We start from the raw sequence: 24,501 nt of genomic DNA, 5'->3' as shown, positions 1-24,501 counted from the left end.
TGGCACTCAGGCCTTGACTTGTCTCTCACAGTGCTTCCTATACAGCCAGATGCCTCACAGCAAATTCAGATGATGTTTGGCATTCCTTTGCTCTGAGTTTGTCTCCTTGCCTTCCAGAGGACCTTGAAAATAATTAAGCAAACTCTGTTTCCTTGAGCTTTGTGAGGGAGCAGGTGAATTTCAGCCTTAATGAATAATCATCTCTTGTAGAAACCCTAATCAACAGAATTTTTCTTGGTGCTGGTGGAGGATGAGGCATTTGGCTGGGCAATAAACATAACATTAAGTGAGAAATCACTTGCTGGTTATCCTTGTTGGGTAATGCATGCAAAAGAAATGAGCTGCGTAACAAAAATTGCTTCCCTTGCATCACCCAAAGAAAACAGAGGGATGCAGAGGTGCTAACAACTGCGAGAGCTAAAATGAGGGAGGGTATGGTGGGGTTGAGTTGTATCAGTTCTTTCCCTCAAAAACCTTTCCTCTGGCACAAGAACAAAATTACCCTGGAACCAACAGAACCCAGTATTTCCTTATGCAAACCCCCTTCCCTTTGCATTGTTCTGACAGAAGGAAATTTCTTTTCTTTAGGTGAAATTTGGAACCTGTAACACTCCCAAGCCAAGCTTCTTTGATTTTGAGGGAAAGCAGAAATGGTAAGAGGAAATCCATGCAATTCCTGGCAATTTCCGGCTCTACTTCTTGTTGCTTTTGCCTCATCTGTTGACAGTTTATGGACTAGAGGATGTCAACTCTGAGAGTCTGCCACTGATCTGGCTTTAAAATCCTTTGTTTAATAGGGGAATGTTTGCTGCTCTGCCTGCTGCAGACATGAAACACTAGACTCTGGTATTTACCTTGTTCGTCCAGAATTAGCCTGCACACAACAAAAATTCTGTGAACATAGCTACAGCTTTTCAAACAGCTTTACTTTGTGAACGCAAACTATGTTCCAGCCTGTATCAGGATATCTTGAAAGATCCTTTGACAGCAGAGTAGTGCATTGGCAGTGGCCATTGATGGCTTCAGAGAAAAGTTGACCATTTTAAACTGAATGAAAGTTGGCATTGCACCCCCTGAAAGTATTTAGATGAATCTGTTTGCTGTGTTCCACTGATGAAACAAATCTGTCTGCCTGAGTGGCTTGCTGATGTTTTGCTCTGTCTCCTAGGGAGGCCTGGAAAGCCCTGGGAGACACCAGCCCTCATCAAGCTATGCAGGAGTATGTTGCTACAGTGAAAAAACTGGACCCTAGTTGGAATCCACAGGTAGGAAACATGAAAATATTGTTCAGAAAACAAACCAGCATTTGTGTCTTTGTAAAACTAAGTATGGTTCAGCTTCACACAGTTTTTAATGGCTGCATGGCAAACTTAATTTTTGAGCAGATTAAAGTCTAAATTAACTTCTAAACTCTGCTTTTGTTACAACAAACATTAAGAACATTCTCTTTCATTCATAATTATCTTCATTACCGTGAGCGCGTGTACAGGGTTGGTTTGGCTATAGTGATCTAATTTATTTTGCTTTTATTGGTTCATGCTGTATTTTGCATGTAAAGATACTTTTTATCCTTTTCTCATCTTTTTTCAACTACTATTTAAATGTTGATCAATACAAAGTAATCTCCATGAAAGTGACATGAACTGAATGATCAATTCTAAAAATGTTTCCTTTTTGTTTCGGTGCAGCAAATTACCAAATCTGATTATGATTAGGTACTCCAACATAACAAGTGTAAGTCTTGTATGTGTGTTATAGGGAGACTGTACTGTCATTTTAATTAATCTGTCTTTCATCTAGCAGGTTTATTACTTGATTGAATATTTAAGGATATCTCTGTCTTTATAGACTGATTTTTATACAATTTTTAAAGAGGATTGCTCTTTAGAAAAAGTATTGCCTTTGATTGGAGATAGAGCAGAGATATTTCACTAATAGCAAAATGCTGAAGGCATGGTAATTTCTTTTCCGGTAGGAAATTGATTCTTTTTTGGTCCTGCGCTTTGGAAGCAAAATCTTGTGAGAGCACAAGCCTATGAATCAAGAATTTGATTCTTGGTTGTCTTCTGATCTGTTCTGGAGACTTAAGAGTAATTGTTTTTTCTTCACTAGTTCGTGTTTCATGGCGTTGATCCTGTTTTTGCAGCAAAGAAATATTGTCATTTAGAAGAAACCCTTAATGCCCTTGAGGAAAATAGTTTTATATGCTATGCGGTGCAGTTAGCAAAAGCCAGCTGCATGCTGTGTAAATTCTTGTCCAATCTAAAATTTTCATACAGAAATAAAATAATTTAAAAATAATCCATGTATGATCCTGAATGAATAGTGTTTAGCAGTGTAAAGTGAAACATATGAATATTCATTAAACAATGGTGGGGGGAAACAACCCACCAAAACAAAACACCCAACACTTCCTGAATTTTTATGGGTAGAGCTTCTGTTCATAAAAAGCCTTCCTGTACATGGTGACAAGCTTAGCTTTGGGTGCTCCCTTCACTTGCTTGCCTCAGAGAAATGCTTATTGTCACAGGTGTGACCTTCAGGTTACAAAGCTGTCAGCTAGGAAAATGGTATAATAAGTTAATTTAAAAAAAAATACTTTAAAGAAGTCATATAGCAAACAAAGAATGGTTTGCAGCGCTGCTCCTCCCCTCTTCCCCTAAGGTGAGGAATGTATATATGCAAGCATGTTTCTTCCCATTGCTGTCCTTGCATAAGCCTGTCCCCAGGATCAGCAGAAACTAGACTCTGCTGGGTAATGCTGTTGCACCAGCGTGTTTGCTCATTCATGTGTTGCTCTATCCTCCCTTTTTGAATAGTTGATGCAAGCAGTGTGGGCTTGCAGGAGAGCAGTGCTGGAGCTTGAACAGAAGTTTTCTGTGAAGATGGCAGGGCTGAGTTGTCAGAGTTGTTTAAAGAAATGTAACTTACTTTCTTCACTTGCTTTTGTTGCAGTGTTTAAATAGCTGTGCTTTGCTCATGTAACTATGCATATATTTCTTGACTTTTTGAAGCCAATGATTTTTTTCTTCTGTGTGGTCTCAGTGCATGGAGCTGTAATGCTGCAGAAAATCCGTAGAGCATTATGTGGTTTATTGTCCCTGCAACACTGCACAGGCACCATGTTTCTTGACCTGACTCTTTCCTTTTCCTGTGCCTCGCCTATGACTGAGCTAGAAAGCTGTTAAGAGGTCTAAGCACTTTACATTGAAGGAATATGCTCAGGTGCAGAAGGGCCTAGCAGAGGAAGTTACATTAGCAGAAAATGTAATTTAAAAGTTAGCATTAAAGTACAGGTGCCATTGCTTTCTTTAAAAGAAGACACCTGTCCTTCCTACTAAATCTTCCTTTTAATTCCACTTTTATACGACCAAAATACTATCAGGAGTCCTCTCACTCTGATTTGTCTCATGCTGCTCTGTGCTCTTCTCACCACCCCCAAACCCCCCCCATCCACCTTCTGGAGCCACAAGAGGGAGCTCTGTTCTTGAAAATGATGGAGATACATCTGTCAGGGGATGGAGATAAAATAGCTATTTTAGTCTTCAAATTTCAAATTGGATTTATAGAAAAAGATCTGTGGGTACATTACAAGGTGCTTAATCACTGTCATTGTGTCCCCTTTACATGCATATCTGCTGGGTTCCTTTGAATTTTTCTTATGTTCAGTAGATCATGAATTAAATACTCCAACTATTTGGTTAAAAGCAGTATGAAGTGCTTGGTACAAATTTGAAAAGTTTGGCTTTCAGATCGTTATGAATCATAAACAGTAATTACAGCACAAGGGTGTTGAATTTGTCATTGTGCAGCTTCATGAATTTTGCTATTGTAAAGCTTTCTCAATATTACCTACATATTTTCTGTTCAACGGTTCATCTCATCCCTTAAAGTTGTTCTTGTGTGTTATCTTAAACCCTCCTGTCTCCTGTTTCATGTATTTGCAAAAGGTTTTAATGTCTTGATCCTTTAATGCTAAATGTGCAAAATTTAAAACTTATGAAAAAGATAAGGTGTTTCTAGGTTCATATTTTTCCCCAGCAGATTTGCTGCTGTTCTGCAGATTTCAGGCTGTCAGTGTTTTTTTTTTTTTTAATAAATAGCATGGAACTAAATGCAGTATTTCTTATGTAGTCCGAACAGATCCACTTCTTCATTCCTTTTTCTTGATTCTTCATTGATTCATTCCTTCATATTGACCTTGCAGCTTCTGTATGAGTACATTTTCAGCATCAGACTGTAACTGCTATAATTTAGTAATCGTTGCTTGTTTTGGATGGAAAAACCAAACAAAAACAAACAAACCCCAAACCAAACCAAAGTAAAAGCATTCTGGTGCAGTAGGAGCACCCTGAATTTGTGTTCAGAAGCAATGAGAACACTAGTAGTAGCCAGAATCTGACCTGCTGCTTACTCCTGCATGGAGTTTGGAGTACCTGTGCTTTATTAGGAGACAACTGAACGTGGAGAGGCAGGGCATAGCTGTTCTCTGCTCTGAGAAACGTATGCAGTTTTTGACAGTAGAGGCACACCTGTTCGCTCCTCGCCATGGCTGTTTCCAATGTGTTTTAGTTTCTTCTGCACCCCCTTGCTGCTAGCAGGTTTGTCTGATAGTCATGCCTAAATCTTTTCTTTCAGAGCTTTGTCTAAAACCTGGAAAGATATTATCATACTGCATCTATTTTCAGCAATTTTATTTGCTAGGAAATCTTTAAAATAGCGGATAACCTAAAGGATATTGAAGTGAGATCCATTGTCTTGATGTTCATGAAGCTGCAGGAATCGCCTTGCTATATTTATCTGGAACCCAGAGGTCTAGAACCAACAATCATAGTTGCCTTTCTGGATGCTTTGCAGTTCTGTCTTCCTACGACGGCATCGGCCTTACATGTTTTGTATCGTAGGTTTTGTTCCTTTTCCCAAGAACAGCTGTCAGTAGGAGGTCAGGACTATACTTCTCCATGCTTGTCTCCATTCTTCTCTTGATGCAGTCTTCCTTTGTCATCTTCTACCTTTTAGTGCATCTTTTGTTTCTTGCTCTTTCTTGTGAGTCATTCCTTTCAGTCTGAAATTCCAGGCAGTGAAAAGGTAATTGCTTGGACCAACTCAGCTCTATTTACATATTTCAGAGACATCACCTGTCCTTCAAGTCTATTCAGTCTTCCTTCAGAACAGAGAAAAACTTATGAAGCAATTCTTTTGCATTCTCTATCCTTAAACAGAAATGTTTCGTGCTGTCAACACCTCCCACTGCTTTGGGTCCTTTAGAGAGGTTTATGTGTCTCTGCTCCTTCACTTCTCATACGTTCACCTGTCGTTTTCCTGCTTTACTGGCAGCAAATGACATGTTGCTTTCAGTGGCTTTTGCTGATGTGTGTGTGAGTTTGGCAATGATATTCATCTGCTCTCCCTGCCAGCCACCTGCAGCGTATTGCCTATGTGTGCTCATCCCTCTGACCCCTCTCTCCTGCTGTGGCTCTCCGGTACCTGCCATTGTGGCGCAGTCCTGTGGGCTTGGTGATTTCGGGACGTTCACCTTCACAAGCTGGTTGTCTTGCATCTTTATGCAATAACTTCGTTCTTGTGTACATCACTGTCTCTACTGTATAACTGGGCACTTCCAGTACTTGCAGTTTTTGAGGCAGTCTCAGTGGCTATAGTTCCATTCTCCCATGCGCTCTAAAATTCTGATGTCTGTCACGTATTTGATATCACAAATCCCCATTGGCTTTAAGCATACAGATTTTTCAAACCTCAGATTAACATGGGAGTTTGTGTGCGCAGGCACTGACCATCCGGAGGCAGGAGCGGGACAGCACCTCTTTTGCTCAGCAGCATTGTACACGTCTCTTCAACTGCGTTCATGTCACAGGGGACGTGGGCGGAGGTGTGTACATGACAGTGCAGTGAGGCAGCTAAGAGCTGTTATTGATTGTTTCTTGTGACAAGATGGTTACATGGCACAGCTTAAACAATAAAAATAAATAATAAAACAAGAGTCCAGATTTGCTCATCAGTTATATCCTTCCATTTGCTGATTGCAGTTTTGGCATCTCTTGATTCTAAATATTTCCTTTTCCTATTTCTTATGTTGCACATTTACTAGTTCCAATCTCAACAGCTTGTCACGCTACTAACTTCAGTGGCACCCTTTCCCAAACACTTAGAAGCCGTCTTTCTATTTGCTTTGACTGCTGAAATTTGCAGGACTTAATGATTTTCTACTTCTATATTTAAAAAAAAAAAAAAAGGCATTTTAACTTGTTCAACTCCACTTTACCAATAATGCACTTAGTAAGATTTCTGCTGTGCAATGAGGAAAGTTGCGTATTAGGAATCTGAGGAGGAGAGAAATGTCTCTAATGCAAAGCAGTAAGAGAGTTCCCGTTCAAAGAAAGTAGGGATTCACCGAACATCTTTTTGAGCTCTTAAAGGTTTGATTTTTGCAGTGTTAATGTCTGCAGGGGAGAAAGCTGCCTGTGTTTTTTCAACTACTATTCTGTGCCTTGGTTGAGTAGAAGAGGGTTTATTTCTCAGTACTCTGGACCAAGTAGTCAATAGGAGTAAAACACTTCCGTTGTGGTGTTGGTTGGGAGGATGGAGTTCCGGTGTTTGGAGTAGCCCGGAGAGGACCCCTGGGGAATAGATAGTCAGGCTCATGAAAAAGAAGGCAAACTTCAGAGTGAATAAAATATCAAATGTACTATTGCTGCAGGCTCAGAGCAGCCCAGTAAGCTGGAAAACCTGCAGGAATAAAGCAAATTGACTTGCCCTGTGGCCAGTGGGTGTTTTTGCGGGAAGTACTGCAGGGGGCAATATTTGACAAGGAGGGTGGCCAGTTACCCCGTGAACCGGGTTGGGTTCCTTCCCGGCTTCTTTCTGTTGAAATAACCTTTATCACAATTTAAGTGCAACAAGCAAGTTGAAACTAAAATATGGAAAAGAGAATTTGCAATTTGAGGATACAGTGAAAAGCTAGGAGAAACAATTTCCAGATTTGCAGAGGAGCTGATTTTGTATGTATGCTTTTTGTAGGTTGTACCAGGTGTTACTGAGATATTTTAAGATTGATTTAAATTGATGAGCCTCTTGTATTTGAGTAGGATCTCCACGGCAACTTAAAATTTCTGTAGCAACTCAAATACAAACTGTGTATCCAATGATGTTAAAACAGGCGTTTGGGAATCCAAACCTGAATTTTTGTTAAATTTGGCCTCATCGCTCAAGTCTGTCCTGTTCACGTCTGGAGCAAGAAGCTTTGCTCTTCTGCATTTTACAGGTTTTACGTTTGGTCAACTTCTAAGAACTACATTAGCGAATGGTAAATCATATTGTAGTTTCAAGGCTAGAATCTGTGGATTTCTTGGTTAGTACTGCAGGCCAATGGAATTTCTTCTGGAAATTAAGAAATGCATTAGAAAAACTGTGGTCTGTAAACAAAATGAGTGCACCCATCATGTTTTCCTGTTTTGTCTATCAGTCAAACAGCTGTCTCCCTTGATAATCTGTCCAAGCAGCCACCGTTTGTGGTTGGGAAAGAGCAGCAGAGTGGTGTGGGCAGGATTACCAGGGGGATGGGAAGAGCAGGAAGGGTTTGGGTCTCTGCCTGTCGCAAGCAGCAGTGTGTTCCCATACATGCTGTGCAGTTAGTTTGGGTAAATGTCTCAGTTTATGGCTTGCTATACCGTTGACCTCACGGTCAAAAACTTTGAAAATACTGACTTTATTTCTTTTGTAGTATAAAAGCAATTTAAATGCATCGTGTAAAGTGGGGACTAATCGAATTATGGCTGTGCTCCTTAAAGCTTGTCTTGCCGTGCCGTGCTAATGCGGCACACTGGGGAGAGGAGCCTCCTGTGTTCCTGCGAGCTATGCAGCTGCGCTGCCAGGGTCTCTGCTCTTCGCTGCTCCTGTTTCTTTCTGGGTTTGTATAGATCCTTGTGTGTCAGTTCACCCTCAGTGAATTTCATGCTTGACGTTTTGTTTGTTTTCACCCAAATGTTAATAACTGTACTTAAGAATAAAAATCATAACAAAATGCACCATTTGCTATATATATTTTTTAAAAGCTCATATTTCAATGGATGACTACATTGGAAGAAGCAAATCACTGAGATAATTCATAAACTGTGATCAGGCCCTTCCCCTTTAAAAAGGAAAAAAAGAAAAAAAAACACCAAAAAGAAAAAACAAACTAGCAAGCCTATTTTTTTATTATTCTTATAATAGAAAAGGAAGCTCTAGAAATTAAGAACAAAATAAAAAACTGATCCACCCCAGGCTTCTGGCTTTGGGGCACATAAGACTGCAGTGTCCTCTGGGTTTAGGCATACTGCGGAGTTGGGGGATTTTTGTGAACCACACTGGGGTTTGTGGTAGTTTGGTATACAGGGCTTGAGGGGGGTTAGATCTTAACATGCAGAGAGATTCTTCTGCCCTGCTGCCTTTTGCCAGCTGTGTGACGGACAGTCTGTAGCATGCACGTGGAGTTAGCGGTAGATGCAGCCTTCCTGTGGGAGGGAGTAACCTGTGCCATGCATGACTAACAAACTCGCCACTTGTGAACGCCTTACTCATACACGCACGACTACAGGCAGAGTGACCCACCTTATTTAATCCAAGTTGGAAAAATGGCAGTTTATTAGCTGCACAAGTTAGGCCTTGAGCATTTTGCTTTTGGAGCGTGCTTTCAGAACCAATTTAGTAAGAGGATGTTTTCTTGTTCCTGTTGTGTAAGACAGTAAAATATCACACTACAAACATGAACTAAATTGCCACATTCTTCTGTGATAAAGGTGGATAGTGTTACATCCTTTTCTTCTCTCTACCTTCTCGTGACGGAAGTGCGCTCATGCTTTAGGTTCTTGATATAGGTCCTACTCATAAACAAAGCTGTCCATAGGTTATTTGCTACCTTTCTGTCCCTGTCTTTGCACATGTAGCTGTTTATAAATTTTATTCCATGCAAGATAGCTCAACTCTGGCACACCAAGTAGGAGGTAGTGTGTTGTGTACCCGCTTTGTATAGACTGTTATGCTCTGAGCAGCAAATCAAGTTCAGTTTCCTGTTTATTCTTACTGTTTTTTAAAAGCAGCACAGGCTCATGGGCAGTGCAAGTCCTCACTCAGTACTGTGAATATAACACTGCCATCCCTTGGCTGTTGTTGAAGTGAGGGAGCAGATTAATGAAATAGCATGCGTAGCTTCTGTTGGTAGTGATGACAGCGTAGATGGGAGCTGGCGGTTGTTTGCCATGAACCTGTGGCCTGGGGATGGAGTTGTCAGGGGTGTCCTGAGGATGCTTTGTTCTAGCAAGTAACTCACATCCAGGCATCAGGGTGCTGTGCTGGTGGGGCTGTCAGCCACGGTGGTCTGGGATTTTGCCTGTGCACAAGCTTGATAAATGACAGGGCTTTTTCTCCTCTGCAGCTGCATTTTATTGTAGAGCACAAAACAAAATGCCAGATCTAGTATGAGATTTTCAGTGTTTTTGGAATTGTGGTTCTAGCAAGCTGTGCAAAAGTGAAAAAGTTAAAATGAGTAAGTGTCTCATAGTAGAAATATAAACAGCTGGAATATGTGTCAGCCTCCCATCCCCTGGGAGCCTGTTGGATTGTTCTCTTTGATTTTACATCTCCGCAGAAATTTATGGTCTCGGCTCCTTTTATTTATGACATTGCAATCCTCGTTCAAGCGATTGATTGAAATACAACGGTGCCAAGCTGCAAGCTTGTATTTTAGGAAGGTTGAAGTTTAGAAAGAAAACCAGCAATGAAAACAGTCACATATTGAAAGCTGCACTGGAATCCGTACTGAGGTTGGCCATGTTCGTATGTTCCTAAACTTTTTCAAAGTAAAGAATTATAATGGCAAGGATTTATAAGTCTTCTCTCTTTTAAGCTGCCTGGTCTAGCTAAAAACGTACTGTGTGCTAAATACGCAATCTTTACTAGCCCTGCAAGGGCTAACTTTTGCTTGTAACAATGTTAGCCCCTGTTTTTCTGGCTCAGATCCAGCAGTGCTGATGCACTATGTCATTACTGTACTGTGGGCAGCGTAATACATTCTTTCTCAGCTACTTGAATGTAACAGTAGTTGTTTTCTGGAATTGCAAGCAAGAAATTGGGGGGCTCATAATTTTTGGCTACCAATGCAGTGATATTGGTTAAACACTTAAGCAAAGATTAAATATTTTTCCCTTTGAAAATGTCAATGAATTAATTTCCATCATCTTGCACTAATTCAAAAAAACCCTTGTACTATCTGGAATGAATTCAGAAAAAAGAATAATTGGAGATGTAATTCTGCCTTGCTGATGCTGAGCGTGCTGCTGCGGCAGAGTGATGTGTGTGGCATCCCAGCGTTATGATTCCTGGCTTACTGGTGGATTAAGACATTGCATGCTAGGCAGATACACCAGAGGCAACTGAAAAGAAAAAAAATTTAAATATATATATATCAAATTACTGGTATTCAGTGATGACAGGATGTAAGAGAATGAGGCAAGGTACTTTACTGTGTAACTTTCTGTACAGCAGGGACCTAGTTGCTTTTTTTCTTTTGCCCTTAATAGATGTCCAGAAGTAACAGGTTTTGCTGTGTGGCTGTAGTGCACAGGTAGCAGTCCCACAGCACCTGGTTATTTTGTGATCCCGCAGCTGTGGGATTGGAGACATGGAACACAGCTGAGCTCTGGTATCTTAAAACTTCAGCTGAGCAAGTGCTCTCCTAGAAACCATCTCAATAGCAGAGAAGGATCACTAGAACAGGTTTAAGTTGCTGCTGATCCTCTGCTGAAGATTGTTGCTGCTACGGCTGAGTTGACAGAAAATGGATAGGTGTCGATACTTCCAGGGAGAGCCCAAGATTTTGGCTTAACTTGAGATGGCAAGGATGAATTTGTTAAGATGCCAGGCCACAAGCTGAAACATCTGAGATGTAACCAGGTACTGCCCTCTGCCCTCTCTGCCTTGAGGTGGCAGTTTCTGCAAGGCGAGGAAGGGTCTCCCCAGCAACAAAATTATGGATAATGAAAGTATTGAAAAGCTTGTTTTTATGAAGCAGCAGTGTGAGGCTGGAAGCAGAAAAGAGTGGTGGTGTGGCATGGGAAGTGACTACACCAGCAATCAAAACTTCCCTGTTAGGTTCATTTCTGTACTGAAGCTCCACTGGCTAAAACAAGTTGGAAAATGAAGCTTTCAGTAGAGGTGGGCAACATCACAAAATTGGGGTCTGGGGAGGGTGCAGCAGGAGCTGACAGAGGCATGGTGTTGAGCCCAGCAGGCCCCTGTCACAGGCTATAGGGGCAGGGGAGGTAAGCAGGTGGTGGGATGCAGGTGGGAGCTTGGGGCAGAGGTAGAAAGTGGAGCAGGTTCAATGCCAGCCTGATGTAACAGGGGGTTTGAAAGGGGAGGAAAACCAAATAGGAAGCTGCAAGAGGAGCTGGGGAGGACCAGGAGGCTAAGAAGTGTTTTCTGAGCTCACTCCTAGCTTCCTGTGGGTCAGGTCACTTTCCCAAGCGGTGGAGAGCCTCCCTGATGTCCCTGGATCCCGATATTTTCCTGGGGTGCCCAGAAACCCAGAGAGACTGATTTAATACACCCAAGTCCTGTCGCCCTGGATAGCAAAGTGAGGTGGTGTGTGAGAGTGGGAGGAGCAGGGTCAGTCTTCCCAGCTTGTGGCATCAGGTGGGTGTTTGGGAGGTGGGCTTTGGCTGGCTCTGTGGCTCACTCAGCCTCTTGTCAAACTTTTGCTCCTGTTTTGGCCAGCAACCCACCAAGCTGTGTGAGCAGCTTGACTGTTCTAAATGGGGAAGGGTGCAACCTCTAATTAAAAAATCTAATTTTTCAAAGTAATTGAAACTGTTGCAGAATTTTCAACTTACTGTGTCAGAGGCTGTTAAAAAAAAATTCAGGAACTTGGGTGGAAATTGCATCTTCCTCTTAACTGTGGAGTATGTAATGCCTTGGTTTTTAGGTGTGGAGTTGTAGATATTTACTTGATGGTATTCAAACACAGGAAGGGTTCATGTATACTGCTGCTTCACATGGTTATATAAAGGCTGTTTTAAAGAGAGACTGTGATAATTAAAAATAGCATATGCTTTTACTTAGTAGAAAATAGCTGCAATTGTTTTGTGTATAACATAAGCTGTTTCTTTAGTGAAAATACCGCTTTTCAGGTTAGAAAAAGGTTAAGTGGTTATGTTTAGCTTGCTCTTTACATTAAGTATCAGGTATTGAGTGTAATTACTGGAGATTAAGATTTTGTTTGGAAGTTAGCTAACACATTGGTTAATGTCTTGTAAATGCTGTTTGTGTCTTAGAGTGGAAAAACAGTTATCCTTTAAAAGAGCATGTATTGTCTAGTACTTAGATACTTGGGTCCTATTGTACCCAGTTATTCCTGTTGTAAGAAAAGATGGCACTCTTTAAATGTCTCTAGAGGATCCTGTAAGTTTTGAGCTGAACTAACCAGCACAAAGGCATGTGAAGGCTCAAACACAGCATCGATGCACAGCAGTGAAGGCTGTTCAGCAGGCAGCTGCCTCCAGATCCTGCTGCATCCTTCTGGCAGAGCCTGGGAAGGGTTATAACTTCAGAAACCTTCTGTTCCTGCTGAGATGCTCTGATCCTTCCCTTGCCTGAGTCTTTGGGGATATTGACCAATGAAGATCTCTTCATTCTGCCATTTCTCTTGCCTGCAGAGCTCAAAAGTCCAGCCTCTGCTTTTATGACCCAGATCTGTTGGAGGAAACAAATTTCAGTGGTGCTGGTCAAGCAGTCTTGGAGCCGTTCCTTTTGCGAATGGCGAAATTGGCCTCTGCTGCGGCTGTGATGATGTCCGGTCCAGTGTTGCTCCAGCAAGTAGAGGATGAATACTTCAACAGTCAGGCTGGGGGTGGGGGCTGATGTCCTATCACTGCTTTATATCTCAAAAGTTAAGGTTGCCTGACGCTTTCAAGCTTCAGAGCATGTTTCATCCCAAGCTATGTAGCTGTTCAGTATTTCCAGTTCAACTCAGAATATGTTTCTTGCCCATATGAATGTCTATGTAACTCTATATAAATGAATTGCAATTACAGTGCAGGCTGTGTTTTTATATAGTGTGGTTCCCCCCTGCATGGGCATTTGTGGATTTTTCGTATGGGCAATGTGACAGAGGTGATTGCTTCCAGGACTGATGATGCAATGCTCTCTGTTCCCCTTGTGAAAGTGCCTGATTTCTGCAGTGTCTCATGCTGGAAGGGTGCAAACAGGCCACTTGTTTCACCCTTTGATCTGCAGACATTGGGAATCTGCGAGTTACTGCAGTGTCCACAAAAAGGAGATGAGGAGAGTCTGCTGTCAATCTTGTGTTGCCACCTACGTATCTGTTATTCCATTTAAAAAAAAAAAAACCAAACACTCCACAAATCAATAACTGCTGGAAACAACTGCATTAGGGTTTTTTTGATTGAGCATATTATTTCATTCCATGCATATGTTAAAATGTATACAGTGAGTCATGAAATCACAGCTACCGGCAAGCATAAAACTTCCTCAGAATTACATCAAGCATTTTACATTTATTTCCCCTGCCCTGACCGTCTTTACTCCTAATTTCCAACTGAGATTATGATGCAGTTATTAATTAACTCATTATAGGTTAAATGAGTAATCTTTGAGGTCTTGTTTTAGTTCGCAGCGCTGTTTAACTATGCAGCACAATCACATTAATTATAGTATGTTTGGTTTTTTTAATATAATCTGGAAAGTATTTTCCCTGTTTTACATCATGTTTATAATAGAGGAAGTTCTGTGAGATATTAAAAGAACCAGAAAAAAGAACCTGAGAACTTTTTTTTTTTATGTAGCCACTACTGGAATATTAACTAAACTCTCCAATATTTAAACAAAACAAACCCCCCAAACCCTGACATTATCCGGCGGAGCGTACTGCCATTTTTCATAGGACAGTTTGCTCAGGTTGTACAGATCTTCAGTGGTCTCTTGAAAACACTCCAGGTGCTGAGTCATGTGCACGCTCTTGCTGAGCTGCTGTTGGGAGCCAAGAAGGATTGTTGAGAGAGGAATATTAAAATAGTCTGTTTATGACAGCCATTAATACGGCTGGTGCGGAGGGTACAGCAGCCTTTCATGAAAGGTGGCTTTGCAGCAGAGTCTAACTGGGAGGCTGCCCTCAGCTGGGATGTGTTTTTGTCTTGTTTGGATGTAACTGGTCTCTGCTAGTCTGTAAAGACTGGTGAGAAATGCTGGGCTCATACATTTTAACGGGGAAGGGAGGATTTTTAGTACTGTTCAAGTGTTTAATACAGCGCCTAATTTTGTAGATGGTAAAATTGGTTTTCCTTTAGCAGCATCACTTCTGAAGGGTTAATGTTTACCTTCCATCCTGCTGCAGGTAGCATGAAGTTCAGCTGAGCTGTAAAGTCAGAAAGATACAGGTGGAAAATACCTTTGGAAGAGGACTTTGTTAGTCCTCATTTCATGCTTCATTAGCCGCCCTGCTGGAGGACCCTCCCGCATTGTTACGGGGTGTCGTGGTTTAGCGGCAGCTCAGCCCCACACAGTCGCTCGCTCACTCCCCCACCGGTAGATGGGGGAGAGAATCAGAAGGGTAACGCTCGTGGGTTGGGATAAGAACAGTTTAATAATGAAAATTAAAAGAAACAACAGTAGAAATGCAATGTGAAGGAGAACAACGAGAGGCGCAAAGCCCCGGGGGAGGGGGGAAGGGAAGGGAGGGGAGGGGGGGAACGAACCGCCGGAACAAACCGCACGCGCCGCAGCCGCTCGCCGCCCGCCGACCCGACGCCGCGCCGCCCGCGCGCTGCCACTGCCCCCCCTCAATATACTGGTCATGGTGTCACATGGTATGGAATGAACCTGCCATTGGCCAGTCGGGGTCAGCCGCCCCCACCATGGCCCTGCCCCTCCCAGCCCCCCCTGCCACGCCACGCGGCAGAGCGCGGGAAGCTGGAAAGGTAGCTGACCCCCACAGTGAGGAGAATTAACCCCTTCTCAGCCAAAACCAGCACATTCTCCACCCCTTATTCCATACCACTTACACCATGCCCAGGTCCCATATGATGCAATACAACCGTACCAACCACCACCCCTCCCCTTCCCATCCTTTAACATAATACACAGACATCATTCCCTTAGTTCATGGATCTTCCCTGTAAAATGTCCATTAAAATGTCCATTGAGTTCACGCAGTCCATGACTCTGGGCTCCATCTGTTGTATCAGTCTTTCCGGGTGGGAGAGATGGTGTGTGGCGTTGGGTTGCTGCATACCGAGTCAGTCATCGTTCCATCACTGCTGCACGGCTTGTTTCATAGTTGATCTTCCATGGGTTGGGAGGCTCGTACTCTGATATCATTGATACAACACAGAGGTGACACACAATATTATATAGCAGTTCACATTGTGCCATTCAGTTCATTGACTGTTTTCACCCAAAATCAAATCCCCTTGAGGCACACATCGGATTTCTCCATCCTCCCGCATCACCCACCAAGTGCACCCAGGTCCTCGAGCAAAAACAATCCCACGAATGGGTTTGCCTTTGCCAGAGGCAGGAAGAACCCAGACTGTTTTGCCCAGCATACTTTTTGTGTGCACTACAGGGACTCTATCCCCTTCCACAGTATGTAGGATTTCTGACTGGGCAGGGCCAGCTCGGTTGGCAGATCCCCTCGTGTTGACTAACCACGTGGCTTTTGCTAAATGTGTATCCCAGTGCTTGAATGTCCCACCCCCCATTGCTCTCAGTGTGGTTTTTAACAGTCCATTGTACCTTTCAATTTTCCCAGAGGCTGGTGCGTGATAGGGGATGTGATACACCCACTCAATGCCGTGCTCTTTGGCCCAGGTGTCTATGAGGCTATTTCGGAAATGAGTCCCATTGTCTGACTCAATCCTCTCTGGGGTGCCATGTCGCCACAGGACTTGTTTCTCAAGACCCAGGATAGTGTTCCGGGCAGTGGCGTGGGGGACAGGATATGTTTCCAGCCAGCCAGTCGTTGTTTCTACCATTGTAAGCACATGGCGCTTGCCTTGGCGGGTCTGTGGGAGTGTGATATAGTCAATTTGCCAGGCCTCCCCATATTTATATTTCAGCCATCGTCCCCCATACCACAGAGGCTTTACCCGCTTCGCTTGCTTGATTGCAGCGCATGTGTCACATTCGTGGATAACCTGTGCAATAATACCCATGGTCAAGTCCACCCCTCGATCACGAGCCCACCTGTATGTTGCATCTCTCCCTTGATGGCCTGAGGTGTCATGGGCCCACCGAGCTAGAAATAGTTCACCCTTATGCTGCCAGTCCAGATCCACCTCAGCCACTTCAATCTTGGCAGCCCGATCTACCTGCTGGTTGTTTCGATGTTCTTCAGTGGCCCGACTCTTGGGGACGTGAGCATCCACATGCCGTACCTTTACAACCAGTTTCTCTACCCGGGCAGCAATATCTTGCCACAATGTGGCGGCCCAGATGGGTTTGCCTCTGCGCTGCCAGTTGCTTTGCTTCCATTGCTGCAGCCAGCCCCACAGGGCATTTGCCACCATCCAGGAATCAGTATAGAGATAGAGCACTGGCCACTTTTCCCGTTCAGCGATGTCTAAGGCCAGCTGGATGGCCTTTACCTCTGCAAACTGGCTCGATTCACCTTCTCCTTCAGCAGTTTCTGCTACTTGTCGTGTAGGACTCCATACAGCAGCCTTCCATCTCCGGTGCTTTCCCACAAGGCGACAGGACCCATCAGTGAACAGGGCATATTGCTTCTCATCTTCTGGCAGTTTGTTATACAGTGGGGCTTCTTCAGCACGTGTCACCTCCTCCTCTGGTGATAATCCAAAATCTTTGCCTTCTGGCCAGTCCATAATCACTTCCAAGATTCCTGGGCGACTGGGGTTTCCTACTCGAGCCCGCTGGGTGATCAGTGCAACCCATTTACTCCACGTAGCATCAGTTGCATGGTGTGTAGAGGGGATGTTTCCTTTGAACATCCAGCCCAGCACTGGCAGTCGGGGTGCCAGGAGCAACTGTGCTTCAGTACCAACCACTTCTGAAGCAGCTCGAACCCCTTCATATGCTGCCAATATCTCTTTTTCAGTTGGAGTATAGCGGGCTTCAGACCCTCTGTATCCCCGACTCCAAAACCCTAGGGGTCGACCCCGGGTCTCCCCAGGTGCTTTCTGCCAGAGACTCCAGGTAGGGCCATTCTCCCCGGCTGCAGTGTAGAGCACATTTTTTACATCTTGTCCTGCCCGGACTGGCCCAAGAGCTACTGCATGGACTATTTCTCGTTTAATCTGTTCAAAGGCTTGTCGTTGCTCAGGGCCCCATTTGAAATCATTCTTTTTCCGGGTCACTTGATAGAGAGGGCTCACGATCAGACTGTAATTTGGAATATGCATTCTCCAAAAACCCACAACGCCCAAGAAAGCTTGTGTTTCCTTTTTGCTAGTTGGTGGAGACATGGCTGCTATTTTGTTGATCACATCCATTGGAATCTGACGACGACCGTCTTGCCATTTAATTCCTAAGAACTGGATTTCTCGTGCAGGTCCCTTCACCTTACTTTGTTTTATGGCAAAACCAGCTTTCAGAAGGATTTGGACTATTTTCTCACCTTTCTCAAAAACTTCTTCTGCTGTGCTGCCCCACACAATGATGTCATCAATGTATTGAAGGTGTTCTGGAGCTTCTCCCTGTTCCAGTACAGTCTGAATCAGTCCATGGCAAATGGTAGGACTGTGTTTCCACCCCTGGGGCAGTCGATTCCAGGTGTACTGGACGCCCCTCCATGTGAAAGCAAACTGTGGCCTGCACTCTGCTGCCAGAGGGATTGAGAAGAATGCATTAGCAATATCAATTGTGGCATACCACTTGGCCGCCTTTGACTCCAGTTCGTATTGAAGTTCTAGCATGTCTGGCACAGCAGCACTCAACGGTGGAGTGACTTCATTCAGGCCACGATAGTCTACTGTTAGTCTCCACTCTCCATTAGACTTCCGGACTGGCCATATGGGACTGTTAAAGGGTGAGTGGGTCTTACTGATGACTCCTTGGCTCCTCAGTTGGTGAATGAGTTTATGGATGGGGATCAGAGAGTCTCTGTTGGTGCGATATTGCCGCCGGTGCACTGTTGTGGTGGCGATTGGCACCTGTTGTTCTTTGACCTTCAGCAACCCCACCACAGAAGGGTCCTTTGAGAGACCGGGCAAGGTAGACAGCTGTTCAGTTTCCTCCGTCTCCAAGGCAGCTACACCAAAAGCCCACTTGTAACCTTTTGGGTCCTTGAAATACCCTCTCCTGAGGTAGTCTATACCAAGGATGCACGGAGCCTCTGGGCCAGTCACAATGGGGTGCTTCTGCCACTCATTGCCAGTTAGGCTCACTTCGGCCTCCAATACAGTTAGCTCTTGGGATCCCCCTGTCACTCCAGCAATGCTGATGGGTTCTGCCCCTATATAGTTTGATGGCATTAAGGTGCACTGTGCGCCGGTGTCCACTAAAGCTTTATACTCCTGTGGGTCGGACGTGCCAGGCCATCGGATCCACACAGTCCAGTAAGCCCGGTTATCCCTTTCCTCCACCCGGCTGGAGGCAGGGCCCCTCTAGTCCTGATCATGGCAGTCACAACTCACTTCCTGTAAATGTGAATCAGGAGTCCCTCTATTACACTTAGAAATAAAATCTGCGCTTCTACTCCTCTGTCTGGGGACTTGCTCGCTGGAAACTGGAGCAGCAGCTTTCCTGGAAGAGCCTCCCTGAGTGACTGTTCTTCCTTGCAGTTCATGTACTCGTGCCTGTAGGGTCGAAGTAGGCTTGCCATCCCACCTCATCATGTCCTCTCCGTGGTCACGCAGGTAGAACCATAGGGTGGCCCGTGGTGTGTATCCCCTTCTTTGAGCCAAAGGACGCTTATTCCTAACAGCTGAGACACTGCTCTGTCGAGGTGGGGAGTAGGACAGATCTTCTTTGAGTTGCTGGACCTCTTGGGATAGTTTCTCCACAGCAGAGACAAGCGAGGAAGAGATATTTGTGTCATAATCCCGGAGCCTATCTATCACCTCTGCCACCGTTGGTGTCTCGTCATCTTTCCAGGACATCACTGCCAATGAGTTTGCATGCGAAGATGGTGCGCTCCGTACAAACTTCCGCCACATGGGTCGTGTGCACTCGGCTTCATCTGGATCTTTGGATGACCGTTGATCATCCAGGTCACCATAAATCACCTCAAACACAGCTAATTCCCTGAGATACTGGATGCCTTTCTCCATAGTTGTCCATTTTCCTGGGCGATATGTAACATCTTCTTTAAAGGGATACCTTTCCTTCACTCCAGACAGGAGTCGCCTCCAGAGGCTGAGGGCTTGTGGTTTTTTTCCAATTGCTTTGTCAACGCCCCCTTCCCCAGAAAGGGATCCCAATTGTTTGGCTTCTTTTCCCTCTAGTTCCAGGCTACTGGCCCCATTATCCCAGCATCGGAGCAGCCAGGTGGCAATGTGCTCACCTGAACGACGGCTATAATCTTTTCGCATATCTCGCAACTCGCTTAAGGACAGGGATCGGGTGGTCTCTATTTCATTTATTACTTCTCCCTCCTCTCCCCGCGATGGCCCTGGTTCTTCATCATCCCGTTCTAAACGGGTTGATGTCCGCTTCCAATATTTCGTCTTATGTATGGGGGCAACTGATACTGGTACGGGTTTATTTTCTGAGCTAGCTCCGGTACTTGTTGTGGGGGTTTGAGTGGCTGCAGTGCCTGTTGTCAGGGCTGGATTGTCTACAGTGCCAGTCACTTTGCATTTCAATCCAGAGACATTCTCTTCCCCCTGGGGGCACTGAATACTGTTGAGCAGGGCTCGGTATGCATGGGCCAGACCCCAGCACGTTGCAGTTATCTGTGTCTCTCTGGAGTTCCCAGCGTAACAACATACTTTCTCCAAATATTCTACTAGTTTTTTAGGATTCTGCACTTGCTCGGGGGTGAAACTCCAAAACACTGGGGGTGCCCACTGCCCTAGGTATTTGCCCATGCTATCCCACATGCCCTGCCACTCGTAACTATCAAGCCTCGGGGCAGATTTCTGGGTGATATTCTTAAGTTGCTTAGTCAAAACCAAAACAACATGCCCAAAAACTAACAATGACTGCACCTTAACCACCCAAGGATGTTCAAGATACAAAAACGTTGTTGTAACAAAGGCACAGACATCATAGAACAAAGTTGCAAAGGTATTATTCTGTATTTCCTCCATATAAAATCTCTCAGAGGAGGAGGTATAATTGCTAATTGCCTCAACAAGGTGGTATCCGAAGTACAGTAACGGTTTCAGCAAAAACCCCAAATACCAGGTAAAGCTGAAAACGAGTGTTTGTATAACAAATCTCGTAGGCAAAACATTACTAATCACAGCAGAACACAGCAGACTCAAACAACCAACACCGATTTTTAACACCCACTGCAAAAAGGACAACATGGTGCTGTGACCAGCAGCTGTTGTTATCTCCAACCCTCGTGCCCCACGTTGGGCGCCAAAAAGACTGTCGTGGTTTAGCGGCAGCTCAGCCCCACACAGTCGCTCGCTCACTCCCCCACCGGTAGATGGGGGAGAGAATCAGAAGGGTAACGCTCGTGGGTTGGGATAAGAACAGTTTAATAATGAAAATTAAAAGAAACAACAGTAGAAATGCAATGTGAAGGAGAACAACGAGAGGCGCAAAGCCCCGGGGGAGGGGGGAAGGGAAGGGAGGGGAGGGGGGGAACGAACCGCCGGAACAAACCGCACGCGCCGCAGCCGCTCGCCGCCCGCCGACCCGACGCCGCGCCGCCCGCGCGCTGCCACTGCCCCCCCTCAATATACTGGTCATGGTGTCACATGGTATGGAATGAACCTGCCATTGGCCAGTCGGGGTCAGCCGCCCCCACCATGGCCCTGCCCCTCCCAGCCCCCCCTGCCACGCCACGCGGCAGAGCGCGGGAAGCTGGAAAGGTAGCTGACCCCCACAGTGAGGAGAATTAACCCCTTCTCAGCCAAAACCAGCACACGGGGTCAGGAGCCTCCCGCAGTGTTGGGGGATAGGGGACATCTCCTTGTCCAAGGGCTGTCATATTCGGACCACCTGCATTTGGGGTGGAGTGTACCCCCTCCCCTTGGCTCTCCTGGCACTGGCCTTAACTAGAGAAGGAAAAGACGGCAGCAATTATGGCACACACAATTAACGAGCTTCTAATCTCCAGCCTTGCGTGTAATTGCTGCTGTCAAATACAATTAGTGTCTGCCCAAGTTCCCTTCCCAGGGGGATGGCCAGGCGGTGGCACAGAGGGGAGGAGGGGGGTAAGTGTCTGAAACTTTAGGAGAGTTTATGTTTTCTATTTGCCTCCCTAATAATCCTGACTCCTCAAATTGTGCCCAGAAATGTTAATCCAGAGCATTAAGGAGACATGGTGGCCAGCAAAGCAGGCCTTGAGGTCTGCCATTGGGTTAACTCTGTATCTTCTGTAAAATTTGTCACCTGAGACTATATCAGCTTAACTACAATTCAATCAGCACACTTCAGGGATTTAGTTATACCTTCATGTGAGCCTGACGGAGTTACAGCACGTTGCCTGTCCTGTCACGGCAGCTGAGGCTGGAGTTGCTGATCATCTCCCACGTGTAGTTTGGGGAGTTGGGACGTGGGCTGGGGTTTCTCCTGCCCCCACCAACTAGACCTCTGTGAACACCCAGCACTTGCAGCTTCTCCAGGTTTGGTGGCTCAGGACCCTCAGTTACACCCCAAAGCCCTGCAGGCACTCTGCGAAGCCAAGGCAGATTTTGGTTGCTGCTTAGGTGGCTGCTGAAGTCTGCCACATTCCTGTCAAAAAGGGCATTTCACTGTCCTGCTGCTGCGTATGCACCTTTTTGCAAACTGGTACGGAGCAAGGTGATGTGTGTCCCTGGCCCCAACGCTGGGTTCTGCTCAGGGCCGCGCAGGGAAGCCGATGAGCGTGCCGTGCAGACACCTGCGGCTGTAGGAAGGTCAATTACACAGAACATATGCAGATTGGAATCTGCACTATGTATTTGCTGCTGCAGAAACACTTGAAGTTTTGATTGTAGTAATTCTGTTGGGAGTATTTCTTGTCTCTGTCCTATAAAGCCAGATACAGCTGCTACTCTGACTCAAGTTGCATCAGGCTCAGAGGAAGAGAAAAATAATCCAATAAGTAGCCTCGAAATGTAACCTGAGATAACTTCTTCCATGCACTGCAGTGGCTCGGGTGTGAGGTCCTGAGTTGTCTCACTTTTCTATTTCCAAGATGCATGATGATGATGAATTTAAGTCTTGGTCATTTTAGGGCGTTATCCAGTGTAACTTTGAAGATAAGTATTTTGATGAGATAAACCTTTTTGCTAATGGCGCTTGCTTTTTCCTAAATATATATTTATGTGAAGCTACTTAAAGGTTTTGGGTGTGGAGAAAAACCAAAGTGAGATGTGGGGGATTTGGGGGGGGGTGATAGATACGCTGTGCAGCACAGCCACGTGCCTTGCCAAACAGCTATTGCTGCTGTGTGTGCTGGGTGTCTAGACATGCAAAAACCACCTAGGCAGAGTTCTGATTTTGCTCTGGATAAAATTTGGGTGCCCTACATTTAACCTATGCCTGGGATTTAGCTGTTCCATTAGCTCTATGTTATGGTGTTTGTTGTTGTCGTTTTGGTTTGGGTTTTCTGAGTTTTTTTGGTGGTGTGTTTTTTTTTAAAAAAACTTTTTTTTTTTTTAAAAAAAGGCTTTACTGAAACTTGTGCTATTCCTGCTGTTTTTTAGTGTCTTTGTAGGACTTCTCTGTACCTTTCCTTCTGTCAGATTCATGAGTCCCTTGCCCCACATATAAAAAAAAGCTGTGTACTGTTCGATCCAGTTAAGTCCCAGCTAATCACTGATGGTAAATTCACTTGTGTCTTTGTAATGAGTTCTGGCACGTGAGTTTGAAGTGAGTCATTGGAAGGGCCCTTGGAAGTACCATCTTGTTAAATCTGTTGTAGCCTGTTTTGTGTACATTGGAGCCAAGCTTGGGCTCAGAGATTAAAAATAACAAATCCCTGTCCTGTCTTCAGGGATTATAGCAAAAGGTTGACCCACCAAATCTACCCCCAACAGGAAAATACTGCTTTTCCTCTTAGATGATAATTTTCATCCTGCTCTCCAAAAATGTGACAGGAAAAGTGGATCATCCTGTGATCATGGGAGACTTTTAAGACCAAAATAGAATGTGAACTCAAAACCCGCACAAAGAAAATGTTTGTCTCTAATTGTTTTTTGTTTCCATAACGCTTAGTATGATAAAACTACCTTCTTTCTCCTTTATTTTTCAATCATGATTAGACTTTAATGTTGTTAAAGCTTATAAGTGAGTTTGAGCTACTGTCTCGTTGAAGAGAAGATGGAGCTGAAATTTTCAGTGAGGCATTGGACGGGGTTTTTTAATGTGTCTGTCATTATATGTTAACCTCTGAACTAGGACACGACGTCTGTTTTATGGCTGACAACAATTTAAAAGTATACATCTTGACATCATGGATAAAGGAAGAAGGGGGAGTGGAGAAAAAAATGAATTAATGATGTTAGCAAATATTAGTCTCTGTATTTCCATTTTGCTCAGAAAGTGGCTGTCAGGCTTTGAGGCCGTCTGGAGCAGCATTGTCAGTGACAGCCAGTCGAGATGCGATTGTACCTTGAATCGAGCCGGTCTTTTATTGACAAATACAGTGCACTGAGGCAGGGATGAGGATGCTTTGCTGTCTGTTCTGGGAGGAGTGTGGCTTTTCTCCTGGCATTCCTGGTGACATTTGAGAAGGATAGTTCTGGGCTTAGTGGAGTTTCCAGCGCCAGTCCGTGAGCACATTGGGAGGCAGGGGAGTTGAAAATGTCTCTTAATGAGTACGTATGCTGCATACTGAAGCACATATTTGCCCGTGATTTATGCTAGCTTTGGTCAACCAGATCCACCTACCAAAGTTAACTGTCAAGAGTAATAGTGATTTTGATATCAGCCATAATTGTACACAAGCATCAAAGAATCAATGGGCAAGAATTAGGGGAAAACACGAGATATTCCAGTGCCTCTTAGGGCATCTCTTACACCTCTTTATCATCTCTTCCTGGGTCTCTTATGTGCCACTGCCTGTGCTTTGGCACTTCAGTGCAATCCTCCAAGGTTTCTTCCCAGGCTGTCAGAAATTCCCCTGTATTCCCAGTTTTTAATCAGCAGTTTGAGGGCAACCCCCTCACCCTTATGAAGCCCACAGTAATTTTGCCTTTTCTATAGCATCTCTCTTACGTGGTCCTGACTGCAGATAATGCTGCTGTCATCTCTCTGGGATTCAGGTTGCAAATGATGGGAGCCTGGGATCATGTTATTTCTTAAACATCATTAGTTTCATGTGTATCTGCAGTGCTTTTGGACAGCACTGCCAGCAATGGAAGAAATTGA

The 24,501-nt window shown here is 44.7% G+C and overlaps 1 protein-coding gene across 1 annotated transcript in view; it reads left to right on the top strand.

The window, feature by feature from the left end:
• ACBD6 (acyl-CoA binding domain containing 6) overlaps positions 1 to 24,501 on the top strand; it is a 95,886-nt gene that overhangs the window by 5,968 nt on the left and 65,417 nt on the right. The window contains exons 2-3 of the mRNA XM_075096931.1: positions 589 to 653; positions 1,169 to 1,265. Coding sequence (XP_074953032.1) covers positions 589 to 653; positions 1,169 to 1,265 — 162 coding nt within the window. The remainder of the gene's footprint in view (positions 1 to 588; positions 654 to 1,168; positions 1,266 to 24,501) is intronic.

Source organism: Phalacrocorax aristotelis, chromosome 6 (assembly GCF_949628215.1).
Source record: "Phalacrocorax aristotelis chromosome 6, bGulAri2.1, whole genome shotgun sequence".
Classification (NCBI taxonomy): Eukaryota; Metazoa; Chordata; class Aves; order Suliformes; family Phalacrocoracidae; genus Phalacrocorax; species Phalacrocorax aristotelis.
The sequence above is the reverse complement of the archived record's forward strand: the minus strand, read 5'-3'. Positions and strand labels throughout refer to the sequence as shown.